This window comes from Piliocolobus tephrosceles, chromosome 5 (genome assembly GCF_002776525.5).
Source record: "Piliocolobus tephrosceles isolate RC106 chromosome 5, ASM277652v3, whole genome shotgun sequence".
NCBI classification, from domain to species: domain Eukaryota; kingdom Metazoa; phylum Chordata; class Mammalia; order Primates; family Cercopithecidae; genus Piliocolobus; species Piliocolobus tephrosceles.
The window spans coordinates 137844986-137862964 of record NC_045438.1 but is presented as its reverse complement, the minus strand read 5'-3'; the positions used below and the strand labels follow the sequence as shown (position 1 = coordinate 137862964).

The 17979-nt window shown below is 47.7% G+C and overlaps 2 protein-coding genes across 9 annotated transcripts in view; both read right to left on the bottom strand.

Moving 5' to 3' along the window:
* Nucleotides 1-9359, bottom strand: part of ATAT1 (alpha tubulin acetyltransferase 1) — a 22614-nt gene extending 13255 nt beyond the window's left edge. For 3 of the 8 annotated variants that reach the window (XM_026448902.2, XM_026448906.2, XM_026448904.2), the window contains exons 1-6: nucleotides 8881-9359; nucleotides 8353-8413; nucleotides 8146-8237; nucleotides 7962-8022; nucleotides 7728-7841; nucleotides 7443-7544 (exon numbers count right to left, since the gene is read on the bottom strand). In XM_026448902.2, the coding sequence (XP_026304687.1) occupies nucleotides 7443-7544; nucleotides 7728-7841; nucleotides 7962-8022; nucleotides 8146-8237; nucleotides 8353-8413; nucleotides 8881-8987 (537 nt within the window). In that variant the 5' untranslated portion in view covers nucleotides 8988-9359. The other 5 variants (XM_026448908.2, XM_026448907.2, XM_026448903.1 and 2 more) reach the window with 5 other exon arrangements.
* Nucleotides 9360-9481: 122 nt separating this feature from the next.
* MRPS18B (mitochondrial ribosomal protein S18B) lies at nucleotides 9482-17825 on the bottom strand. Its single transcript, XM_023194422.2, has 7 exons — nucleotides 17597-17825; nucleotides 15937-16045; nucleotides 15732-15829; nucleotides 15548-15616; nucleotides 12942-13008; nucleotides 10857-10916; nucleotides 9482-10289 (listed from the first exon to the last, which is right to left on the bottom strand). Exons 1-7 carry the CDS (start codon nucleotides 17672-17674, stop codon nucleotides 9994-9996), a joined length of 777 nt encoding a protein of 258 aa, XP_023050190.2. The 5' UTR covers nucleotides 17675-17825; the 3' UTR covers nucleotides 9482-9993.
* Between the last annotated feature and the right edge of the window lie 154 nt (nucleotides 17826-17979).

Sequence of the window (17979 nt, the reverse complement as noted above, 5' to 3'; positions counted from 1 at the left end):
CAGTGGCCGGATCTCAGCTCACTGCAAGCTCCGCCTCCCGGGTTTGCGCCATTCTCCTGCCTCAGCCTCCCGAGTAGCTGTGACTACAGGCGCCCGCCACCTCGCCCGGCTAGTTTTTTGCATTTTTTAGTAGAGACGGGGTTTCATTGTGTTAGCCAGGATGGTCTCGATCTCCTGACCTCGTGATCCGCCCGTCTCGGCCTCCCAAAGTGCTGGGATTACAGGCTTGAGCCACCGTGCCCGGCTATTCTTTTTTTAAGCAAGGTTTTTTTCCTCCTTTGAGATTATAATGAGCATGGTCATACCACAAGTAAAGTCAGAAGTAAGACAGAGAACCCTCCAAAGGCTGGCTTGGTCATCTGAGATCATTCAAAATGACTGACCTGGCCTGGCGTGGTGGCTCACGCCTGTAATTCTAGCACTTTGGGAGGCCGAGGTGGGCGGATCACAAGGTCAGATCGAGACCATCCTGGCCAACCTGGCCAACCTGGTGAAACCCTGTCTCTGCTAAAAATACAAAAATTAGTTGGGTGTGGTGGCGGGCGCCTGTAATCCCTACTACTCAAGAGGCTGAAGCAGGAGAATTGCTTGAACCCGGGAGGCGGAGCTTGCGGTGAGCCAAGATCGCACCACTGCACTCCAGCCTGGTGACAGAGCTAGCCTCCATCTCAAAGAAATAATAAAAAAAAGACCCTAACAATATGTACAAAAATATAAAATGTAAATAAAAAATACAAACTTCCTTTTTAAAGTACTTCTAAAAAAGCAAGACCTTGGAAGGTTTGGTTCTTTTTTCCTCCTCTGTTGCAAATTCTCTGCGTTGGGTTGGGTGGTGGCGAGTGCCTGTCATCTGCAGTGGCACTGCCTTTGGAGGGCAAGCAGGCCTCTCTAGGGCAACCACGTTTAGATTCTGAGATGGGAAGTGGAGGGTGAATAGATCACAGTGGCTTTAATTTAAAGTTTAACTTTTCTTTTTTTGCTGTCTAATCATCCTCATCGGCCTTCTGCTGCTTAGGATCAACATCGTCATCTTCATCATCATCAGCTGCCCATTTGTCCATACCGCCTCAGTTGCTTCATTTTCATCTGTTCTTTTCTTCACCATCACCTTCCTCTTCATTCTCTTTCTCCCCACCCTGTTCCTCTTCTTCGTCTACCTCATTGTCAGTCTTCTGCTCCCCATTTTCCTCATTAGCGTTCCTGTTAGCATGGGCATCTCTTCCACCTTCTGCCTCCTCCACAACTTCTTGAAGTCCTTGGTGGTGATCTCGGAGCTTGTGTCCACAACTGCGTCTGACACGGTGGAGCACAGTGGTGATCCGATGCAAGGGATTAAGAAGAAAGCAAGAGTTTGGGGACTATGTCGATTAAGCTGCCAGACTGTGAGACAGCGGAGGAAGTGCATGGTGGAGGTGGCTGCCATGAGCAGGACACCGAACCAGGAATAATGCAAAGATGGCTTTTCAGAGCAGCCAGTTGGGGGTCCTCACTTCTTAAAGAGGCCCCAAGGGGAGGGCCCAAAGGGGCAGCTTCTTTTTTTTTTTTTTTCGAGACAGAGTCTCACTCCGTCACCCAGGCTGGAGTGCAGTGGCCCGATCTCGGCTCACTGCAAGCTCCGCCTCCCAGGTTCATGCCATTCTCCTGCCTCAGCCTCCCGAGTAGCTGGGACTACAGGTGCCCACCACCACGCCTGGCTAATTTTTTTTGTATTTTTAATAGAGATGGGGTTTCACTGTGTTAGCCAGGATGGTCTCGATCTCCTCACCTCATGATCCACCCGCCTTGGCTTCCCAAAGTGCTGGGATTACAGGCGTGAGCCACCGTGCCCGGCCAGGGTAGCTTCTCTATCTATAATCTTTCTATGGTGATCACATCCTGTCTCTTTGCTTTAAATACCAGATGTATGCTGAAAATGCTCCTCCCCAAACCTCCTCCCTGATCTCCAGGGAAGTATCCAACTGTCTACCCAAACCTGGACACATCACAGACATCTCCAATTAACATATTAAAAATGTACTCCTAATATTTTCCTCCAAAGCTGGTCTACCTACCATCTCAGTTAAAGCAATTTCATTTTTCCAGCTGCTCAGACTTTGGGGTTGTCCTAAAGTCCTCTTTCTCCACATACAATCTGTCAGAAAATCTTTTTTTTTTGAGACGGAGTCTCGCTCTGTCGCCCGGGCTGGAGTGCAGTGGCCGGATCTCAGCTCACTGCAAGCTCTGCTTCCTAAGTTTACACCATTCTCCTGCCTCAGCCTCCCGAGTAGCTGGGACTACAGGCACCCGCCACCATGCCCGGCTAATTTTTTGTATTTTTAGTAGAGACAGGGTTTCACCGTGTTAGCCAGGATGGTCTCGATCTCCTGACCTCGTGATCTGCCCGTCCTGGCCTCCCAAAGTGCTGGGATTACAGGCTTGAGCCACCGCGCCCGGCCAGAAAATCTTACTTGCTTTACCTTCAGAATTTTTAAAATTTGACCACTCTTTACCTTCACTACTGCTATCACCTTGGTCTGAGCCACCACCATTTTCCACCAGGATTGTTGCTGGCTAATTAGTTTACTTGCTTCTACTATTGCTCCCTTATTGCCTTTTCTTTCTTTCTTTTTTTTTTCTTTTTTTGATAGGGTCTTACTCTGTTGCCAGGCTGGAGTGCAATGGTGCGATCTCAGCTCACTGCAACCTCTACCTCCTTGGTTCAAGCAATTCCCCTGTCTCAGTCTCCTGAGTAGCTGGGATTACAGGCACGTACCACCATGCCCGGCTAATTTTTTTTGTATTTTTAGTAGAGACAGGGTTTCACCATGTTGGCCGGACTGGTCTTGAAGTCCTGACCTCAGGCAATCCACCTGCCTCTGCCTCCCAAAGTGCTAGGATTACAGGTGTGAGCCACTGCGCCCGGCTATTGCCTGTTCTTAACAGCCAAAGTGATCTTGTTAAAAAAGGAAAAATCAAGATCACAGCCAAAGTGATCTTTTTTTTTTCTTTGATGGAGTCTCGCTCTGTTATCCATACTGGAGTGCAATAGTGTGATCTCAGTGTACCGCAACCTCTGCCTCCTGGGTTCAAACGATTCTCCTGCCTCAGCCTCTCAAGTAGCTGGGACTACAGGTGCCCACCACAACACCCAGCTAATTTTTGTATTTTTAGTGGAGACGGGGTTTTACCATATTGGCTAGGCTGGTCTCGAACTCCTGACCTTGTGATCTGCCCGCCTTGGCCTCCCAAAGTGCTGTGATTACAGGCATAAGACACCACACCTGGCTCTTTTTTTTTTTTTTTTTTTTAGGAGTCTTGCTCTGTTGCCCAGGCTGGAGTGCAGTGGTACAATTTCAGCGGCTCAATGCAACCTCTGCCTCCTGGTTCAAGTGATTATTCTGCCTCAGACTCCCAAGTAGCTGGGATTACAGGCACCTGCCACCACACCCAGCTAATTTTTGTATTTTCAGTAGAGACCTCAGGTGATCTGCCTACCTCGGCCTCCCAAAGTGCTGGGATACAGATGTGAGTCACCACCCCTGGCCTGATCTTATTTTTTACTTAAAATAAAAGCCAGTGTTTGCAGTAGCCTATAAGGCCCTTCCTTCCCCATTACCTCTCTGATCTCATCTCCCACCATACTCCTCCACTCACTCATGCTGCTCTGGACACAGCCCATTTGCTCTTTCAGGTACACTCCCACCTCACAGCCATACACTGGTGGTACTTTCTGTCTGGGATGCTCTCTCTCCAGATATTTCTTGCCTCTTATTTTATTTTTATTTTTTTTTTATTTTTTGAGACAGAGTCTCACTTTGTTACCCAGCCTGGAGTGCAGTGGTACCATCTCGGCTCACTGCAGCCACCACCTTGGCTTAAGCAATCCTCCTGCCTCAGACCCTCAAGTAGCTGGGACCACAGGTGCTTGCCACCACACCTGGCTAATTTTTTTGTTTTTTCGTAGAGATAGGGTTTCACCATGTTGCCTAGGCTAGTCTCAAACTCCTGGGCTCAAGTGATCGACCCGCCTCGGCCTCCCTAAGTACTAGGATTGCAGGTGTAAACCACTGCGTCCAGCCTTGGTTTTTATTCTTACTTCCTTTCATTTATTGCTCAAATGACACTTTCTCAGTGATGATCCCCTTTCAACCTGCAATCCCACATACTCCCATGCCCACCTTACTTGAGTATTCCCAAACCCTTACTTGCTCTCATTTTTCCAGAGCACTTATTAACCATATTCTTGTCTATTATGTTTGTCTATCCAGCTAGAATATAAGCTCCACCACTAAGACAGGGACTTTTGTCTGTTTCTTTCTTTTTCTTTTTTGTTCCAAGACAGAGTCTCGCTTTGTCCCCCAGGCTGGAGTGCTGCAAAACGATCTCGGCTCACTGTAACCTCCGCCTCTGGGGTTCAAGCGATTCTCCTGCCTCAGCCTCCTGAGGCTGAGGTTACAGGCGCACACCATCATGCCCGGTTAATTTTTATATTTTTAGTAGAGACAGGGTTTCACTATGTTGAACGGGCTGATCTCGAACTCCTGATATGAGGTGATCCACCTGCCTTGGCCTCCCAAAGTGCTGGGATTACAGGTGTGAGCCATCATGCCTGGCCCTTTTTCCTTTTTTTTTTTTTTTGAGATGGCGTCTCACTCTGTTGCTCAGGCTGGAGTGCAGTGGTGCAATCTTAGCTCACTGCAAACTCTGCCTCCTGGGTTCAAGTGATTCTCCCGCCTCAGCCTCTTGGGTAGCTGGGATTACAGGCACCCGCCACCATGTCTCGCTAATTTTTGTTTTTTTTTTTTTTTCAGACGGAGTTTCACTCTTGTTTGCCCAGGCTAGAGTGCAATGGTATGATCACGGCTCACTGCAACCTTTGCCTCCCAGGTTCAAGCGATTCTCCTGCCTCAGCCTCCCTAGTAGCTGGGATTATAGGCATGTGCCACCACGCCCGGCCAATTTTGTATTTTTAGTAGAGACAGGGTTTCTCTGTGTTGGTCAGGCTGGTCTTGAACTCCCGACCTCAGGTGATCCGCCCGCCTCCGCCTCCCAAAGTGCTGGGATTACAGGCGTGAGCCACCGCATCCGGCTAATTTTTGTATTTTTAATAGAGACGGGGTTTTACCATGTTGACCCGGCTGGTCTTAAAACTCCTGATCTCAAGTATTTGCCCACATCAGCCTCCCAAAGTGCTGGGATTACAGGCATGGGCCATCGCACCGCACCTGGCCTTTTGTTTTTGTTTTTATTTTTGGAGACGGGGTCTCTCTATGTTGCCCAGGCTGTAGTGCAGTGGCGCAATCGTGGCTCACTGCAACCTCTGCCTCCCAGGCTTAAGCGATTCTCCCATTTCAGCCTTCCAAGTAGCTAGGACTATAGGCACGTACCACCATGCCTGGCTAAATTTTTTTTTCTATATATTTTGTAGAGACAGGGTTTCGCCATGTTGCCCAGGCTGTTGTCTGTTTCATTGAGTAAAGCATTCCTAGTGCCCAGAACACTGCCAGGCACTCAATGTTTATTGGATGAATGGCTAGCATTAGTAACATTTTGCTGCACTTATTTATAAACAAGACCTCCTTCCCCATATTAGGCCAAAGTTCCATGAGGACAGGGAATGCATATTATTCTGGACCCTTAATAAATACTGACTGACCAGATGAGTAATGGACTATGTGAAAACAAGGCAGTGAAAATGAGCTGGTTATATTTGGGTTGAAAATTAGTCATAAGGGACCAGGCGCGGTGGCTCACGCCTGTAATCCCAGCACTTTGGGAGGCCGAGGTGGGCAGATCATAAGGTCAGGAGATCTAGACCATCCTGGCTAACACGCTGAAACCCAATCTCTACTAAAAATACAAAAAATTAGCTGGGTGTGGTGGCGGGCGCCTGTAGTCCCAGCTACAGGGGGAGTTAAGGCAGGAGAATGGCGTGAACCCGGAAGTCGGAGCTTGCAGTGAGTTGAGATCGCATCACTGCGCTCCAGCCTGGGCGACAGAGCAACTCCATCTTAAAAAAAAAAAAAAGAAAAAAAAAGTCGTAAGGGTCGGGTGCGGTGGCTCATGCCTGTAATCCCAGCACTTTGGGAGGCTGACGTGGGCAGATCACTTGAGGCCATGAGTTCAAGACCAGTCTGACCAACGTGGTGAAACCCCATATCTACTAAAAATACAAAAATTAGCTGGGCATGGTGGCGCATGCCTGTAATCCCTACTACTGAGGAGGCTGAGGCATGAGAATCACTTGAACCCCTGAGGTGGAGATTGCAGTGAGCTGTGATTGCGCCACTGCAATCCAGCCTGGGTGATGCACAAAAAAAAAAAAAAAAAGAAGAAGGAAAGAAAAAGAAAAATTCGGTGTAGGAAACAACTTGTGGTAAATAATCAAAATAAGTCTGGGTACAGTGGCTCATGCCTGTAATCCCAGTACTTTGGGAGGCTGAGGCAGGTGGATCTCTTGAGCCTAGGAATTCAAGACCACCCAGTGCAACATAGTGAGACCTCATCCCTACAAAAAATAAAAAATTAGTCAGGCATGGTGGTGCATGCCTGTAGTCTCAGCTACTCAGGAGGCTGAGGCAGAAATATCGCTTGAGCCAGAAGTTGGGCTGCAGTGAGCCAAGATCCTGCCACAGCACTCCAGCCTGGGCAACAGCAGGAGACTCTGCCTCAAAAAAAAAAAAGCCAGACACAGTGGCTCACACCTGTAATCCCAGCATTTTGGGAGGCCAAGGCGGGTAGATCACAAGGTTAGGAGTTCGCGACCAGCCTGGCCAACATGGTGAAACTCCGTCTATACTAAAAATACAAAAATTAGCTGGGTGTGGTGGCAGATGCCTGTAGTACCAGCTACTCGGGAGGCTGAGGCAGAATTGCTTGAACTCAGGAGGTGGAGGTTGCAGTTAGCTGAGATTGCGCCACTGCACTCCAGCCTGGGCGACACAGTGAGGCTCCATCTCAAAAAAAAAAAAAAAAAATCTCAAAATAGACAAGAAAGAAGTCACTACAGGATGAGAGATGGTACCACAAGACAAAGAGCCTGGTTGTAGAAAATGAAACCTATGGGCCGGGCGCAGTGGCTCACACCTATAATCCCAGCACTTTGGGAGGCCGAGGCGGGCGGATCACGACGTCAGCAGATTGAAACCATCCTGGCTAACACGGTGAAACCCCGTCTCTACTAAAAAATACAAAAAACTAGCCGGGCGAGGTGGCGGGCGCCCTGTAGTCCCAGCTACTCGGGAGGCTGAGGCAGGAGAATGGCGTGAACCCAGGAGGCGGAGCTTGCAGTGAGCTGAGATCCGGCCACTGCACTCCAGCCTGGGCGACAGAGCGAGACTCTGTCTCAAAAAAAAAAAAAAAGAAAATGAAACCTATGTGATAGGAAATAAGTCACTACTTTGCCATAAATAATAAATTCAATGGGAATGCTCAGTGGGGATCTATTCTCTGAAACTTCTAACCTGTGGCACTGTGGTCTCCAGATTGTAGTGTTTATTCAGGAATTTCAGCAGCTTCTGTGAGGGTCGGTCAATGGCGAGTTGGTGCGGTTCCACTCGCTCCTTCTGCAGGGAACAGGAGATTCAGGGTAGGAGGAAGTATGGGGAAAGCATGCCAACAGGAAGCCACAAGCCTGGGAAGGGAATAGGAGGACATAGGAATACGGGGGATGGGAGGCAGGGCTTCTGGAAGGGCTCATGGCAAAGGAGTCCCTAGTTTGGATGAACCAGTGAAGAGGTAAGTGATACCTGCAACATATACTGGAAGAGTTCTCGCCCATGGCCATGGCGTTGCACAGACTCATGGATATAAAAGTCCAGGATGCAAAGTGGTTCTACCTCATTATGAGCCTCACGATCATCCTAAGAGAGAAACAATAAAAATGTTTTAGGACCCCCGGCATCTCTGCTGCCCCCTAACCTCCAGCACTTTTGTTCTCAAGAACCAAGGTATACGAACTCCTGGCTTCCAATAACACTCACCAGTACAAAGAGCTTCTTGTATCCAACTTTGATGAAACCAATAATGGCTCCTTTTCCAGCCCTGTAGAACGGGGAAAATAATGAACAGGCTAGTGGTAACTATCTGTAAGAGATAGTCAAAGATGGGGGAAGGGCTGAGGGAGGAAGGAATTAAGTATGGGATGGAAGAGAATGTGGCACTCACGGTCGGCCTGAACTGTCTTTGAGAATATAAACAACATGGCGGTTACTCTGCATCCTTGATGCACTAGTGATGGGAGCGGAAAGATTCTGGGCCTGCAGGGAAGATTAAGTCAGACTTTCTGCAAATCCCTCCAAAGGACCCAGGCCTCCCTTGTCTACCATCCCCACAGAGGTCCTCCCTTTACTCCATCTAAAAACTCTCCAGTACCTTGGCAGAAGCCTTGCCCAGTTCATCTATAATGGTCATAATTTGCTGCTGTACATCAACACTAGAGAAAGAGAAGAAATAAAAGAGTCAGATACTCACTGGATTAGCGGGTCCTGGGCAGTCAGTCCTGGGAACCTGGGCCACAACTCCAACCAAGGTTTGACACTGAACGTTCCCTGCCTTTGCCTGGAAGTCTCCCAATCTGATTTCCCACCCCACGCTTCTGAAACCCAAACTTCTGTCACACCTTTCAAGGTGGTACACTCCCTCCTCCCTTAAGGTTATTGTGAGGAAGCAGAAAGGCCGGGTCAACCACATCCTTTGGTTGGGACATTTTGGGCCGGGGTGAAAGGTCACAGATCCAAGCGCTGATCAATCCCACTAGGCCCAGGGTCAGAGGTCACCAAAAAGGCAGGCCAGGACATCAAAAGGAGCGATCACTAGTCAGTGAGAAGGGGGCGTGGTGCCTGGACCAGGTTTGGAGAGAAACCGGGAGAAAAGGGACAGGGGGTGGGTTTGAGCTGTCACCGGGCCGGCGTTGTGGTTCCGGGTCGGCGGGCTGGGGGCCTCAGGTGCTGGTCCAGCACCGTGATCCGCTCCGGGAACAGCGCGTCCACATCGAACGGGAACTCCATGGCCCATTGTGCGCGGTTGGACCCGCCCCACACGACGTCACTTCCGCCCCTCCCTTCGCCGCACTGCCTCTCGTAGTCTTTATTTCCAGGAGCCCCGCCTGTAGACCATGTCCCTAGCGTCCTGGCAACTGCTAGGGCCCCCCTTTTTTCTTTTTTTCCAAACCAGCTGTATCCCTAGCAGTGCCACTCATTCCCATCTCTGCATCCCACGGAAGTGAGTGCCATGGCAACGCAGTCTTCCTAGGCCCAGTGTGTCACTGTCTAACCTTTTAGCCCCTCAGTGAAGTGGGCTATGCTGTGAATGTGGAATGGGGACCCACAAAGGCATCTTGACAGAGTGGCACAGCTGCCCATCCCCAGCTTCTAGTCCCAGGCATCACTGGCAAGGCTGGCTTAAGCCTGACCACTCATCTCCCCACAGCACCACCCAATTGCTTATATGAAAACATCACTCAGCCCCCCACTAATGGTATTCATGGTAAACAACCCAAAGCAAACTAGAGACAGGAGAGTAGAGCTTTATTGTTTAAAAGCTGAGTTGGTTTAAGTCTGAAACAGCAACAATGTTTAGCCCAGCCCATCTATTTACAATATATAGGGGTTGGGGTTTCCCATACACATCTGTCCTGCCCTCCCTCAGCCTCAAGATTTATCCCTATCAGCAACATTCATTTATTTCCTGGATTTGTCATTGGCCGCAGAAGACACAACTCTTCAGGGTGATATCCCATCATATAAACCTACATACACATTATCTCCTAGTCCCTCTGGCTCTCTTCCCTTTTTTTTTTCTTTTTTTTTGAGACAGGGTCTGGCTTTGTCAACCAGGCTGGAGTGCAGGGGTGTGACTGCAACTCACTACAACCTCCGCCTCCTGAGATCAAGTGATCCTCCCACCTTAGCCTCCCCAATAGCTGGGACTACAGGCGTGCAGCACCGCACCCAGCTAACTTTTGTATTTTTTTGTAAGCCACCATGCCTGGCCTCTCTTCCCAGTCTACGGCTCCTACAGAGTACTCTGAGGGTCTGTCTGCCCAGTGAAGGAGGCTTCCGCTGGTGCTGTAGGGGGCATCTTGGGCATTGACTCAGGTGGGGGGACACTCTCTTCTCGGAGATGACCCTGGTAAAGCCGGCGAAGGCGTGACAGTTCTCTCTCTGGTGGCTGTTTCCAGTTGTACCATGGGTACCAGGGGTCACCTGAGATCAGGGTGGGGGCTGGCGGAGTAGCACTCACAGCCCCATGAGAGGTACTGAAATCAAGGTCCCGTGGTTCAACCTGGGGGATGTGGTAAATGAGGAGACCTAAGGGATTAAAAAAGAAGAGAAATTTAAGAGGGAATGAGGAGGGTGGTTTAGATGAAGTAAGAAAAAGGATTATAAAGGGAGGGACCAGTCAGAGCCACTGGGTACATTTATGTCTGTTGTATACTGCAAACAGGTGAGACTGGCCCAGAAGGCAAGTGTGGGCTGACATACTGCTGGGGCTCTTGCTTACAAAGCTATGCAGCCCTGAACAAGGACTATGAAGCTGCATCTATACCTTTTACTAATTTATGCAGCAGTGCCATCTAGTCCAGGGCCAGACATTTATATAAAGATCTTCCTATGATCTTGCTATGGCATTGAGACCAGCAGTTGTAAAACAGGAGGGAAAGGGATGGAAAGACAAAGACCAAGGAGACAGGGTAATGATAAAGTAAGACACCCAGGAGAAGGGACAGGGGACAATGGAATGTCAGAAGAGACTCAGGAAGAACATGCTGGTTGCTACCACCTTGAACAGGTGTGAGCATTTATATCCATAATCTAGCCCTAAGTCACCTTCCTTATACCTAAACAAAACTGCCGTGTGCCCCGTCTCATGCTCACCATGATCCCTGGCTTTCTGGATGGCCTGGGTCAACCTCTTGTGCTGCTTCACACAGACTCCTGTGGGGAGAAAAATAACTTGTTCTTTAAGGCACAGTAAATAATAGAACACAACTGCTTTCATATGGTGACAGAGGAGTAGATTGGGAAGGACTGGCTTTACCTAATGACCCCTTTCCCCTGACGTTTCCAAGGACCTCAGTTTCCCCATCTGCCCAATGAATGGAAAGAATCTCCCCCATCTCTTGGAGAGCTGGGACAAAGATTTAGGAGGGTCTAGCCACTATAGAGAAGCTATTTAATGGTAAAGCCTCCAAGACAGGGAGCAGAACACAATTTAATGGGCAAGTGTGGTTAATTAGAGGGTTGACTTGAACAATCCACAGAGAAAGATTCAATAAAGAGAGAAGAGATTTCAGAGTTGGGGAAGGCAATCTGAGAGAGTAACAATAACAGTCCCTTCAGCCTTTACAGCTTGACTATAAGAAACTCTTGACAAACTGAACACTGATTGTACTGCCACCCCCAATAATGGTGAATTCAGATTTATTCTCTGCAAGGCTGGGCACAGTGGCTCATGCCTATAGTCCCAGCATTTTGGGAGGCTTAGGCAGGAAGATCACTTGAGTCAGAAGTTCAAGACCAGAGTGGCCAAAATGGTGAAACCCTGTCTCTACTAAAAATACAAAAAAAATTAGCCAGGCACAATGGCACGTGCCTGTAATCCCAGCTACATGGGAGACTGAGGCAGGGGAATTGCTTGAACCCAGGAGGTGGAGGCTGCAGTGAGCCGAGATCACGCCACTGCTCTCCAGCCTTGGGTGACAAAGTAAATGAGATTTCGTTGCAAAAAAATATATATATATATTAGTCTCCACAGGGCACGGTGGCTCACGCCTGTAATACCAACACTTTGGGAGGCCGAGGTGGCTGGATCACCTGAGGTCGGGAGTTCGAGACCAGCCTGACCAACATGGAGAAACCCCATCTCTACTAAAAATACAAAATTCACCAAGCATGGTGGTATGCACCTGTAATTCCAGCTACTCAGGGGGCTGAGGCAGGAGAATCACTTGAACTCGGGAGACAGAGGTTGCGGTGAGGCAAGATCCTGCCATTGCACTCCAGCCTGGGTAACAAAAGTGAAACTTCGTCTCAAAAACAAAAACAAAAAATTCTCTGCAAATTTGTCTTGCTTCAGAGCAGGGTTAGCAAAATTTTTCTGTCTAGAGTCATATACTAAATATTTTAAACTCTGCAGGTCCTGTGGTCTCTGTCTCAGCTACTCAACTCTGCCATTGTAGCATGGAAGCAATTGTAGACAATATGAAAACAAATGGACATGGCAGTGGGCCAGATTTGCCCTGTGACTGCAGTTAGGGAATAGATATAATCCTGAATTGTTAAATTTACAACTCCAAGTTTGGAAAATCTAATTCAATTGACAATGATATAAAATAACTTATGTGATAATTTGGGAGAAATCTTTTGTAAAAGTGAAAAGACTCTATAGAAAGGAATTAATCACCGTTCATCAATTAAAAACTACATTTAGATAGTAGATAGTTTGCTTACAGAAGCACTTGCTTTTTTCTTTTTCCTTTTTTTTTTTTTTTGAGATGGAGTTTCACTCTTGATGCCCAGGCTGGAGTACAATGGCGTAATGTCAGCTCACTGCAACCTCTGCCTCCTGGGTTCGAGCGATTCTCCTGCCTCAGCCTTCCGAGTAGCTGGGATTACATGCATGCACCACCACGCCCAGCTAATTTTGTATTTTTAGTAGAGACAGGGTTTCTCTACGTTGGTCAGGCTGGTCTCGAACTCCCGACCTCGGTGATCCGGCCGCCTCGGCCTCCCAAAGAGCTGCAATTACAGGCGTGAGCCACCACGCCCGGCTGTACTTGTCCTTTTCTTTTGTCCACATTTAATTGCTTTAGCCCCCAGTAAGCCAAGATTTCCAAAAGGTTCAGCCAGACCTTTTAAGCTATAAGTAGGAGCCACTGAACGAATAACTATTGAACAACCACATAAACAAAACATGCCACAAGGAAAAGCTCTCTGGTGGTGCAGGGATGATGGGCTAACCTGTGTATAGAGAATGGAAGATGATACCCGTGTGGGCGCAGACAAACTGTTCCAAGAGCTTCACGTTCTGTAGGGGAAAGTGGTAGAGAAACGTGAGGAAAGAGGAAGGGAGAGCAGCAAGATCTTTGGACACTGCAAGTACACAATCCCTATATACCCACATGGACCACCTTCACCCCTCCACAGCTCTCCAGATGCTATCCTCTCACCCCTCCACAGCTCCCCAGATGCTATCCTCTCACCCCTCCACAGCTCCCCAGATGCTATCTTCCTTCATGTCCCAGGTGGGCTTCATCAATTCACTGAATCCATCCTTGCACATCCCATATTCTGTCACTGTGCTCCCACAGAAATCTCTTAAGCACAGGTTAAGTTTTTTTTTTTTTTTCTTTGAGACAGAGTCTCCCTGTGTCGCCCCGGCTGGAGTGCAGTGGCGCGATCTCAGCTCACTACAACCTCCGCCTCTCGGGTTCAAGCAATTCTCTGCTACTCCTCCCGAGTAGCTGGGGTTACAGGCACCCGCCACCACACCTGGCTAATTATTTTGTATTTTTAGTAGAGACAAGGTTTCACCATCTTGGCCAAGCTGGCCTTGAACTCCTGACCTGGTGATACACCCACCTTGGCCTCCCAAAGTGCTGGGATTACAGGCGTGAGCCACCATGCCCAGCCTGCAGAAGTTAAGTTCTAAAGTCAGCCTTTAGGTGAAAAACTGGGACTGGTCATTGGAAATCCCAGAAATCACCCAAAAAAAGATATTGTAATGTGTATGTATAAACAACTAATGTATTTAATAGCATACTGAATATAATTTATATAGTAAGAATAATTTTACAGTTTACATAGAACAACCCTCACTCAGCAAATTAACTGTAGGAAATGAGACTCTTGAGAAAAAAGCAGATACACTGTAGAGTAGAATGCAAGCAGAATCACCCATGCTACTAAATTTGTAACATTTCTCTCTCAGTTATATAATTAACTATAATCTCTGTTTTGTTTTTGAGATGGAGTCTTGCTCTGTTGCTCAGGCTAGAGTGCAATGGCACAATCTTGGTTCACTGCAACCACCATCTCCCAGGTTCTAGTGATTCTCCTGCCTCAGCCTCCCAAGAAGCTGGTACTACAGGCACCCGCCACCACGTCCGGCTAATTTTTTTTGTATTTTTAGTAGAGATGGGGTTTCACCATGTTGGCCAGGCTGGTCTCGAACTCCTGACCTCAAGTGATCCACCCACCTTGGCCTCTCAAGGGATTACAAGCATAAGCCACCGCACCTGGCCATAATCTTTTTATAACCAATCATATGCAGTCAAAACTGGGGAATTATCTATAGGACTCCTGAATAACCTGTGTCAGAAGGGTTCTTATTGCAGTCAAATACCCCCATTTTCTGACTGTTATCCAAATGCTCTACTACTTCCCTGATGACAAGCCATACAGCTTCTGCTCTAATACTTTTGCTGCAAACTCAGAAGAACACTTTCCTATTACCTATTTTATTAATGTAATGTTTTCAAATTCTTGTTTTTTTTTTTTTTTTTGAGGAGTTCCGCTCTTTTGCCCAGGCTGGAGTGCAGTGGTGCAATCTCAGCTCACTGCAACCTCCACCTCCCGGGTTCAAGCAATTCTCCTGCCTCAGCCTCCCGAGTAGCTGGGATGATACGCGCCTGCCAGTATGCCTGGCTAATTTTTGTATTCTTAGTAGAGGCAGGGTTTTGCCATGTTGGCCAGGCTGGTCTCGAACTCTTGACCTCAGGTGAACCACTCTCCTCGGCCTCCCAAAGTGCTAGGATTACAGGCATGGGCCACCGCGCCCAGCCAATATGTTTCCAAATTCTTTCAAGGAGCAAATCTTGTCCTTCTCACATATTGAAGGCTTTCTGAAAAATACTAGACTCTATCTTGCCCTCCGGCCTCACGTCCCAGCATGCCACTGAACATTGACAAGGAAATATAAAAAACCTCAGGAAGAAAGTGGGCCAATATACTTGGTAATAACTGTAAAGAATACAAACAAATCTTTGGATATTGCTCTCCCACTAGAAATAGCCATTTCGCTGGCTGGGCATGGTGGCTCACACCAGTAATCCCAGCATTTTAAAGGGCCGAGGCGGGCGGGTCATGAGGTCAGGAGTTTGAGACCAGCCTGGCCAATATGGTGAAACCCTGTTTCTACTAAAAATACAAAAAGTAGCCGGGCATGGTGGCACATGCCTGTAGTTACAGCTACTTGGGAGGCTGAGGTGGGAGAATCGCTTGAACCCGGAAGGCAGAAGTTGCAGTGAGCTGAGATCGCGCCAGTGCACTCCAGCCTTGGCAACAGAGTGAGACTCAGTCTCAAAAGAAATAGCCATTTCTCTTATCTGCCAGTTTAGACTGTAAATTTCACAGGCATAGGATAAAACTTGCAGTACAATCCATAGTAGAAGGTAAAAGACTGAAAAGAGGAATGTTTTTATAATGCCAGAAACAGTTACTACAAAATAAACTGTAGGGCCTCCAGGATATACGAAGTGTGGGACACCTACAGTAATCTCTTTGGCACTGCAAAGGGGCTCCTAATCTTTATTTTTCTTACCATAAAAAGAAAAGACTCTCCTTACCCTAAAGTCAACATGCAACTTGTGATCTCGACAGATGGGGCAGGGATTCCCAGCAACTTTATTCCCACGCTGTAGAGAGAAAAAACCAGCAGTTAAGGATGTTCAAACCTATCAGAAAAAGTGCTGCTGTTACTGTTACTTGTGGCCTCTACCCCTACTCCACATCCCACTCTCAGAAACTCACAATACATGTTTTCCGAGTCCGCTGTGGGGGTACACCACCCTTGTGGTTGCGGCGGTAGTCAGCCCAGACAGGGCGAGAACCATATCGCTCCCGGTATTCTGAAATGAAAGATCATACAAGTTATTCCTGGGTGGGAGTGTAGTGGGTGGCTCTATCCACTTATCTTAAATCCTATCTGACCCTCCCTTTCCCCATTTAGAGGTACCTTCTGATTCCAGATATTTCCAGGGTTCATCCTTATAAGGAGAAATGGGAATTGAGGACAAAGAATCTTCCTCAGAGGGAGGTTTGGTGCAAAGAGTCTGGAGGGGAACCTATGAAGGAGCAGAAAAAAAGTAAAAGAATGAGTTCAAGGAAAAAACTCAATGGTTTGCTTATCACACTTTGGAAAGAGGGGGAATGTATACATATTGCATTAATGGAATATAACAGGAATACATATGTAAGTTAAGTATTTTTGTTGGGTTTAAACTGACATTAATCAACAACCACTCTCCTTTTCTACAACTGGATCCTGAAAGAAAAGCTAAGTTAGCGGATATATGCTGAAAAACAATCTTATTTCAGAAGACAATTAAAATGTCTAGTACAAGGCCTGGCGCAGTGGCTCATGTCTGTAATCCCAGCACTTTGGGAGGCCGAGGCGGGCGGATAATGAGGTCAAGAGATCGAGATCATCCTGGCCAACATGGTGAAACCTCATCTCTACTAAAAATACAAAAAATTAGCTGGGCGTGGTGGCATGTGCCTGTAGTCCCAGCTACTCGGGAGGCTGAGGCAGGAGAATCGCTTGAACCCGGGAGGCGGAGGCTGCAGTGAGCCAAGATCGCACCACTGCAACTCCAGCCTGGCAACAGAGTGAGACTCCATCTAAAGAAGAAAAAAAAAAAATCTAGTATATAAAAGGTAGTCCTGCTTTTTGGAAATGAATTGATTCTGCTGGAAGAATAAAGAGGAAGGATATCTAGATTCTCAGAACCAAGATGTGTGGTGGGAGGGGATGCTGAAGACAGGTGAGTCTCCAAAGCAATCCAATGAAGTCACTGAGTTGCCCATTTTCATAAAAGCTGAAGGTCAACAATCTACAGGGCAGAACAAACCTGAGTCCTAACGCTAGTTCTAAAGCTACCAAGGCTGTTATTAAGTCTGTGTTGACCTCTGTCACCACTCTTCAGTCCCACTTTAGGGAGTGGCAGCTGGGCAAGCCTTCCTATCTCACCGTGTCCCACCAAGAACCTCCAGAGAGGTAAGTACACAAGACTGGAGGGAAACCTCAGTTCAAAGGACGGAGTTAAGCTCTCATAACTCCGATAAGCCACTGATTTAATACAGAGAGCTGAGAAACTGTCCTCAGGTCGTAAGAATATATCGTGACCTTACTGGGAAATAGCAAGGTGGGTAGAAATTAGGATCCCTAATTTCCCTAAGGACATTCCTGAGCAACACAGATTTAGACACCGCCTGCATAGTTACGAGCTGGTTGTGGCGCTCGCTTGGGGAGCACATATGTTATGCTAAAATTGCAACGATACAAGATTAGCATGGCCCCTTCATTATTTAAATAATTTTCAAAATGCTGGTTACGCATAACTGAGGGTGGACGGGGGTCAATTCCATCACTTAATTATTTTACTGAGATGGCATTTTGGAAGAAGGATGACACCTAACCCTGGGGCTTAGTCCTCGGCTCGGGATTAGAAAACGCGCGGTGTATGGGAGGGGGTTGGTGGAAGTACTGCCTAGACAGCTAAGACACAAACACGTGGGAAGGTCTCCACTCGTGGATTCCTGACAGCGGAGCGACGACCTAGAGAATGTATAACCAACTTGGGGTTGTGTAAAATGTCCTTCGAGGAGTTAGTTACCTGAACTCTGTGGGCACCTCGGAAGAGAGAAAGCATAGGAAGACGCCTCAGCAGGGTGTTTAATACAGACGCCGCCATCTTGACGTACGCCCCGCACAGGAACGGAAGGAAAGGCAACTGCGCATGCTTCAGGAAACTGACTAGGGCAGGGCCAAGGACAAGCCCGCAGTGCGGAAGGCGGCCGCACGTTTGCGTCAGGACGGAAGCGTGAACTGGAAGGCATGGGGGAGAAGCTAATTTCAACTGCGTCACAATCGAATTAGACCTCAAAATTGCGTTTTTTCTTGGCCAGTCACTACGACTCTTAGATCTCTTTGTTAGAGTTTGCCTTTTAAGCAATTTTGAAGGCGATTTTTATCGAGATCCTCTCAGTGCGCATGCTC